General features: G+C 49.3%; 1 protein-coding gene across 1 annotated transcript; it reads left to right on the forward strand.

The window, feature by feature from the left end:
• Positions 1-1,117: 1,117 nt before the first annotated feature.
• IDO2 (indoleamine 2,3-dioxygenase 2) lies at positions 1,118-8,728 on the forward strand. The gene is made up of 10 exons (XM_030964306.1): positions 1,118-1,219; positions 1,443-1,538; positions 2,055-2,174; positions 2,343-2,461; positions 3,045-3,059; positions 3,980-4,079; positions 4,271-4,388; positions 4,490-4,541; positions 6,202-6,350; positions 8,361-8,728. The coding sequence occupies exons 1-10, from the start codon at positions 1,118-1,120 to the stop codon at positions 8,726-8,728; spliced, it is 1,239 nt and encodes a 412-aa protein (XP_030820166.1).
• The last annotated feature ends 219 nt before the right edge of the window (positions 8,729-8,947 follow it).

An 8,947-nucleotide genomic window follows, 5' to 3' on the forward strand; every position in this document is an offset into this window, starting at 1 on the left:
GCAGCACTCTCAGGGCTTATTTTCCCCCAGAAATCTGCTGTTTGGGAAGGCCCTGCTCAGAGCATCCTGCTGGAACCCCACTGGCAGCCCCAGTGACCCCAGCAGCATGGGGACAGCAGCAGCATCCACTGTGTTTGTGCTTCTCTGGCCAGGTGTCAGCATCCACCACCCCCAGCTGGGAGGGGATCCCCAGGCACAGGAGCAGTGTCCCTGAGCTGCTGCCCCAGGCCACCTCCTGTTGGAACCCAGGACATTCCTCTGGCTGCCCTGGAGGATTCAAGGCCCTGCCAGGGGGCTCAGAGACATTGGCACAGAGCCCAAGACCCCTATGCCTTTGATCTTGACCCATGGGAAAAAACAATTACCAACTTTTAAATGAAGAATTACAAGTCAAGAGAGTTTAAGTAGAATAATTGTTAGTTTGTCATGGGGTGAAAAATAGATTTTTGGGGTTTTTTAGAATGGGGGTTCAGGAGGCAAGATGGAGGAATCTGGGCGTGTCCAGCCTTTCTCCTCCTCCTTCTTCTTGGCCTCCATCTTCTGCTGTGATGGTGGCACTTTTGGATTGGTTTAAGGTAGAAACTCACTGTCTAACACAGGTGATAGGTATTGGGAAGTTATTGGAAATAATGTACATGTAGTTTCTAGTATAAAAGGTGGTCAGTGTGCCACAACCCAACCTGCTGGACAGACCTCGGCGGGTTGGAGAAAGAATTTTATAGATAAGAAATAATAAATAACCTTGAGAATGAGAACAGAGGAATCCTGGCTCCTTCTTTGATGGCGGGGCTGGGAAAAGGAGATTTGTACATATCTCAGAGTCGCTGTGACCAGCAGAGATTCTGAGAACCTCCCACCCCACGGGAGCCTGGCAGCCCTTTGGGACAGCCCTGGGAGGAGCTGCTCCCCCAGAGACATGGCTGGAGGCTTTCCCATCCACGGGGACAGAGTTTAATGTTTGCTGCAGACAAAGCCTTATCAGCAACCTTTAGCCGTGTTTGCTCAGACCCTCTGGCCATTGGGCAGCCAGGCCTGACCCCCAGCACCCGGTGCTGGCTCAGCACATTCTGCCAGCGGGGTGGCCAGGCCAGAGCAGCCCTGGCAGGCAGGTCCAGCCATGGAGGGCAGCGTTGACACCGAGGAGCCCCCGCTGCTGCCTCTGGCACTGAGCAGCTTTCACATCTCCGAGGAGTTTGGCTTCTTGCTTCCCGATCCTCTGGTAGGAGTTTTTTTGTTTGTTATTTTGCTTTTTGTAAAACTTTTTTATTTTTAACACTGTACCAAAACCTATTTTGTTAGTTTTTATGTTTTTAAAAGTAGCTAAGTTATTTTAAGTGTGTTATAAGCCTCTGAAAACTTATTAAACCTAACTCAAAAAAGCTGCTAGAATAGCTGGGAGCCTGGGCACGTTCACAGCCCTCCCTCTGCCTCTCTCCACCAAGACAGAGCTGCCAGCACCCTACAGCCCCTGGATGGACATTGCCCGTGAGCTGCCCCAGCTGATCACAAACCATCAGCTCCGCTCACGAGTGCACCAGGTATGGCCTTCTCCTTCCTGCCCCCAGAGCTCTCTGAAACCTTGGTCTGACACAGCAGTGTCTGTAAAACCTGCCAAAGCAGCCCAGATGTGTGCAGAGCCAGGACTGACACCAGGCGACAGCAGAGCCTTAACTTTGGCACAGAAACAGCTCCTGCAGCAGATCCAAGCGCTCAGCAGGCAGCAAGGGCTGGAGCAGGGCCCCTGTAGGTGTCACAAGAGCCATGTCCCATCCCAGCCATGCTCCCTGATGCCAGCTCCCAGTGAGGCTTGAGCCTTTTGGGATCAGCTGCCCCATGGGCATCCCAGCACCAGGAGGAGGAAAACCCCATGGATGACTGTCCCTGCTCACAAAGCAGTAACAGTGCAGCAGGAGCAAACCCTGCAGAACAGGTGGGAAGGGAGGCATAAAGAGAAGCACCAGGAGGGTTCCCCCCAGCTGGCAGGGCAGCCCCTCCACCACAGGGGCCTTGGCATTGCTGGCTCTGCTCCTTGCTCCCAAGGGTTTTCCTGGCAGATGCCGCAGCTGAGCCCCCAGCAGCTGCGAGGACGTGAGGAGCTGCACTTGGCACACCTGGTGCTCAGCTTCATCACCATGGGCTACGTCTGGCAGGAGGGTGAGGAGGGCACCGTGCAGGTAAAGGCAAGGTAAAGCAGGTTCACCTGCTCTGGGAGCTGTTGCTGCTCCCTTAGCACTTACCCCAGGGGAGCAAATCCCCCTTTCCTGTGGCTGCAGCAGGAGCTGCTGCCACCTTCCTGCAGCCTGACCACATCCCCACCTTCCCCTGTGCTTTGTGACACTCAGGTCCTGCCCCGAAACCTCGCTGTCCCCTTCTGGGAGGTCTCCCAGGCCCTGGGCCTCCCGCCCATCCTCAGCCATGCAGACTTTGTGTTGGCCAACTGGAGGAGGAAGGATCCCAATGGGTAAACAGCAAATGCCAGAGGGCTGAGCACAGTTCTTCCACCAGGTGTCGGGGACAGACTGTTCCCAGACTGCTCCTGTTCTGCCAAAACCCCTTGAATCCCACCTTTGCTGGGCTCAGCCTCATGGGTGTGGACACAGGAACTCTGTGGGGATGTGGGTGTCTCTGGGAGCAGCCCCTGGGAACAGCTCCTCTATTCCCTGCAGACCATGGGGCCATTTGAGCTCCATCAAATGAGAAAGTCATTCCTCTGCTGGGTATTAAATCTACTTTCCACAGCAGACAGTCTCAGAGCAATGGAAAACACCTTCTGTGCCCAGCACAGATCCCAAGGTCCCCCCAAACCCTCCCTGCCCCGATTCTGCCCAGATTTTCTCTTTGCACACATGAGTCACACGCTGAGGTCACCAAGTTCCCTCCATGCCCAGAGGGAGGAAAAGAGGGAAAGTGGATGAAGAGCTCTCCTGTGCAGAGCCAAGGCTACTAGAACAATTGTTACTAGAACAATTTGTAATCTCTCTCTCTCTCTCTCTCTCTCTCCTTTTTCTTGTGCATTCGGTTGGCCATAACTGCAATGCCTTCAGGCCTCTGGAAATGGAGTAAGTAATTACTGCTCATTTCTTTTCTAACGGTGTTGGTCATTGTTTGGATTGGCTCAGCTCTGTAGCACTGCTTGGGCTGAAGCTCTCTTGATGTGTGTTGTATTTGTCACACAAGTGCCACTGTGATGGCAGCAAAGGGGCTGCAGCAGAGCTGCTGGCTGCTCTGCCTGCACAGACCATGGGGAGGGCACGGGGAGGGTGGCACGGCCCCTAAACCAGAGCAGTCCTGCTCCCCTGTCACTGTCACATTTTCTGAAAAAATCCCTTCCCCAGGATTTTGTCTCCTGAGAAGTTGAGAAGCCTCAGAGAAAAATGAAAACAATAATTATCTAATTGCTTTTCCTGTGTTTTGCTGCTTTGGAATGTGGTTGGAGATTGTTTATCCAAGAGGTGCATGTTTGATTAGTTTCATGTGAATTGTTTTGACTTAATGACCAATCACTGTCCAGCTGTGTCAGGACTCTGGACAGTCAGGAGTTTTTAATTAGTATCTTGTTAAGCCTTCTGTAAGCATCCTTTCTTGATTCTTTAGTATAGTTTTAGTATAGCATTGTATAATATGATACAATATAATATAATATAATATAATATAATATAATATAATATAATATAATATAATATAATATAATATAATATAATATAATATAATATAATATAATATAATATAATATAATATAATATAATATAATATATAATTATATAATAATAAATGAGCCTTCTAAGAACATGGAGTCAGATTCTCAAGTCCTCCATGCTGGGGACCCTGCAAATACCACCCTCCCCTTTCACTCTGTGCCAGCTCCTCTGATAAGAGGCTCTGGAGTCTGGGATGGTTTTGTTCCAAGGGTCCCACAGCGTGTAAGGAAATCCTGAGCCACCACTCCCCACCCAATCCCTGTTCTTGGCCCTTTTTGCAGGAACCTGGACCCGATCATCGCACTGCCTGGGGGAGAGAGCCTGCGGGGCTTCATCCTTGTCACCCTGCTTGTGGAGAAGGCAGCTGTGCCTGGCATTAAGGTGGGTACCACCCTGTGTTGGGTCCTACCTGCACTCTAAAGTGCCTGAGGTGCACCCACAAAGTGTTCCTGCCCCTGAACCCCAGCTGGGGAAGGGGCAGGGCTGCCATGGGTGGCAGCAAATGTCCAGAGCCGCTGTCCACAGACATCCTCCCCCTTTGTGACCTGGTGCTGTCCCTCCTCCTCCCACAGGCAATCCCCCGGGCCCTTGGTGCCACCCTGCAGGGGGATGAGGAGTCCCTGCACAGAGCCCTGGAGGAGCTGGCAGGGGCCATCGAGGCCATGAGGGAGGCACTGAGGAGGATGCACGGTGAGAGCAGCTGGTGCCTGTGCATGCTGCAGCTCATGACACCCCCTGCTGCAGCTGCCCATCACCTCTGATCTGATCTGGTCTGATTGACTCTCTCCTAGACTATGTGGATCCAGAAGTATTCTACTCTGTGATACGCATCTTTCTCTCTGGGTGAGTGGATCTTTCTCTCAGTTTCCCTTCAGAGCCACAGGGCTGGGGGGAGCTGGGGATGTGCAGGGAAGGGGCAGCCCAGGTGGGATAGGGAGTTCCCCAGGACAGGGTAGGGACCAGCATTGCTCTCCCTAGAGCATCATGATCCTGTCCCTCAGGAATTCCTTGGCACTGGATTGGGCATGGACTGTGGCCAAGGGCTAGGGTCTACCTCCCTCCAGCTTCTCTCCATCCCACGCTTCAGCTCAGCCCTGACAGCCCCTACAGCCACAATTGTGCACAAATGAATCTTTCCTGCTCTTGGCCAAACAGTTTTGACAGGAGAAGAGGAATTTCTCTTTCCTTCCACACGGTGTACACAAAGCTGCAGAGCTGAGCAGAGGCTCTTCCCACTGCGTGTTAAGCAAACATCTGTAACAATCCTCTTGCTGCTGCTCTGTTGCAATTCTGTCAGTTCAAAAAATAGAAAATTCCCCCCAAATACTGAAAATGCTCTTTGGGCAAGGCAGAACCACAGCCCAGGAGCCCAGCATGGAGCCTTCACCATCCCCCAGCACCCTGTGGGGCTGCAGCATCTGCAGACACTAGGTCTCAGGCTTCTCAGGGGGATTCTATTTTTATTTCTCTCCATCATATCTCAGCATTCCCAAGCAAAAGGCTCCATGCATCGTGATTAAGTTTGTCTCATTTTTTATCCAAGCTGACCTTGTCTCGATGGTCATCAGCTTGGGAAAACATGCCTTTTAAATTCCCTTCTGCTTCTAAGAACTTCCCGCTAGTAGAGGTTACTATAAATACAATCCTGGGAGAACTAAAAATATTCTGGTATTTGATAATGAATCTATTTTCTCTGCACTTTGTGTAAAATCTGTTCCTGTAGCCCAACTGCAGCCAGCACCCAAAGCTTCATGGAATGGTGCATTCTGCTAAAAGTCAACAGATATTTTTGTGCCAGGCACTTTACCTCCCTGAAATGCTAACTCCTGTCTTCATTTGGGTGTGAGCATTTCTCCATTTCAGCACTCAATGGCCACTGACATTCAAGGAATTGATGTAAAGTGCCACTGTTGCCCAGAAAAGTGCTCCCTCCCCTCTCTGCTTGCAGAAACCTTCCTGAGCTGGAGCAGGAGGTGCAGCCAGGCAGGGCAATGTGTCCCAGCATCATGCCACAGGGTGCTCACCAGGGCATGAAGATCCCAGAGAACACTCCTCTGGCAAAGGAAAATCACGGATTTCTCCTTACCCCCCTGGCCTCACTGTGTGCTTTGACACAGAATCTGATTTCCAAGTTTATCTCCTGTTTGAGGAAGAGGAGATCCATGGGCTGGGTCAGGAAAGTTTTGCTCAATCTTGCCAGCCCAAGGTCCCTTCTCACAGGGCCCAGAAAAAAAATTAAGGAAAAGGCCCAGAAAATAAAGATTTCTCCTTACCCCCATGGGCTCACTGTGTGCTTTGGCACAGAATCTGATTTCCGAGTTTATCTCCTGTTTGAGGAAAGCTGACATGGCTGTGTTGGAGGAGGAGATCCATGGGCTGGGCCAGGAGATCCCTGGACTGGGCCAGAAAAGTTTTGCTCAATCTTGCCAGCCCAAGGTCCCTTCTCACAGGGCCCTGTCCCCAGCCCCATGGCCACTGCCTGACTGCCGTGTCTCCTGCCCAGCTGGAAGGACAACCCTGCCATGGCCCACGGGCTCATCTACGAGGGGGTGTCCCCGGAGGCGCTGGCGTTCTCGGGGGGCAGCGCGGCGCAGAGCACGGTCCTGCACGCCTTCGATGAGCTCCTGGGCATCTGCCACCGCCAGGACTGCGGTGAGCCACCAGCTGTTCTGTCCAATTTGCAGCAACCCCGATGAGGGGAGAGAAGATAAATCTGACTCCATGTTCTTAGAAGGCTAATTTGTTATTTTATGATATTATATTATGTCACAGACAGATTTTATGAAAAATCCTTTCGTTAGGATGTTTTCTCCTGAGAAGCTGGGAAGTTTCAGCTTCTCCATGTTTTGCTGCTTTGAAATGTGATTTGGAAAATTGTTTACCCAGCATGTGAAATTGTTTTTACTTGATGGCCAATAACAGCCACCTGTGTTGAGGCTGTGAGCAGTCACAAGATTTTGTTATCATTCCATTCCTTTCCTTGCTAGCCTTCTGATGAAATCCTTTCTTCTACTCTTTAGTATAGTTTTAATATATAATTTTCTTTTAATATATAATTTTCTTTTAATATAATATATAGCACAAAATAATAAATCAGACTTCTGAAACATGGAGTCAAGATTCTCATCTCTTCCCTCGTCCTGGGACCCCTGTGAACACCACCACAATATTGTATTATAGAATGCTATACTATAACTATACTAAAGAATAGAGAAAGGATACAGACAGAAGGCTTAACAAGAATGAATAATAAAAACTCATGACTGCTTCCAGAGTCCTGACACAGCTGGATGGTGATTGGTCATTAATTAAAAACAATTCACATGGAATCAATCAAACATGCAACAGTTGGTAAACAATCTCCAGACCACATTCCAAAGCAGCAAAACACAGGAGAAGCAATCAGATAATTATTGTTTTCATTTTTTCTCTGAGGCTTCTCAGCTTCCCAGGAGAAGAAATCCTGGCAAAGGGATTTTTCAGGAAATATGATGGTGACACTTTTCCTTCTCCAAAGCAGATGAGGGGCCGGGGAAGAGATGAGCCAGAGTGATTCCCATGAGTGTGCCAGCTCTGGCAGGCAGGAGGACATGTGCCCATCTCATGTCCACCAGGCTCTGCCCAGTCCCAGGGAGGAAGGTTACAAATGTGCCTCTGGCAGGTGCTTCTTCACCACGATAAATTCACAAAAGCACCCATTTGGTTTCTTGCATGTCAGCTTTTTGCTGAGGTTCTCTATGGGCCCAAGAGATGAGGGAGCAGAGCATGCAGGCATCCTGCCAGTGAGAGGCCATTCATTCATGAAGCTCCACTTTAGTCCAACCCACAGCAGAAATATTTACCAGAAATTAGCAAAAAAAAAAAAAAAAAGAAGAAGAAGAAGAAGAAAACTAAAAGGCTGGGAGCAGGGCTAAACCCTGCCTTTTAGGGTTAGCACCAGCTCTAATGGAGCACTGACCTAATATGGGTTTTCTTTCTCACTTAATTGGAGGCAGGGCAGAGGAGGCTGTGCAGACTGTGCCAGCACCACAGCTCGGTGGTATTCACACGCCCTCTGAACAGAGAGAAGCTGTGAGACAAGCAGAGAAGAAGGAAAACACAATTCTTATCTTGCTTGCTGTGCTAAAGTAGAATGCAATACGGAGATTGGTTACCCAAAGTGAGGAGGTTTTGTTCCCTTGGCCTGTCAGGGCCAGGTGTGTGTGTGGGACTGTCATGGGACAGGCACGAGAGAATCAGAGATGAGTGCAGTGTGAGCAGTTGTGAGCAAGGGTGAGTGCAGGGCAGAATCAGTTTAGATACAAGGTACATAGTATAGTATAATAAAGTATTATAGTATAATATATAGTATATATTATACTATAATATATATATACTATATAAATATTATACTATATATATAATATATATATTATGCTATAATATATATATATACAATATATATTATAGTATAATATATAGTATAATATAGTATTATATAAGGTCAGATGATGCATCTGACTCCTTCATCACCATTCTGAGTGAAATGCATCATTCTCTCTCCCCTTTGTCGGAGTCGCCTTTGATTTACAATACAGCTCCATGCCAGCTTCTCTCCTAGAGGGTCAAGGCTTTTAATCCACTTACTCACAACTTACTCCTGCCTTTGCTGGTGTCTCACAGCCGCCTTCCTGCACAGGATGAGGGAGTACATGCCCCCAGCGCACCGAACCTTCGTGGAGCAGATCCGCGGCGCGGTGTCCCCGCGGCACCTCATGCTCTCCTCGGGGAACCCGCGGCTCAGCGCCGCCTTCAACCGCTGCGTGTCGGCGCTGGCAGAGCTCAGGTCCTACCACATCACCATTGTCACCAAATACATTGCTGTGGCAGCGGCCAAAGCCAAGGCCAGGCGGGCAGAGCTGAGTGAGGCCGGCCCTGCTGTGCGAAAGGCGCCGTCGGCACTGGAGGATAAGGGAACCGGAGGGTCGCACATCTTCAGCTTCCTGAAGAGCATCAGGGACACCACCAGGGAGGGGATGATAAGGGCCTGACTGTGGCGGTGTTTGTGGGTGTGATGAGAATCTTGACTCTGTGTTTCAGAAGGCTGATTTATTATTTTATGGTATATATTATATTAAAAATGCTATATAAAAGTATACTAAAGAAAGAGAAAGGAGCTATCAGAAGGCTAGCAAAGAATGACAATAAAATCTCATGACAGACTCAGAGCCTCGACACAGCTGGACCATGATTGTTTTTACTTGATGACC

This window comes from Camarhynchus parvulus, chromosome 22, assembly GCF_901933205.1.
Source record: "Camarhynchus parvulus chromosome 22, STF_HiC, whole genome shotgun sequence".
Classification (NCBI taxonomy): domain Eukaryota; kingdom Metazoa; phylum Chordata; class Aves; order Passeriformes; family Thraupidae; genus Camarhynchus; species Camarhynchus parvulus.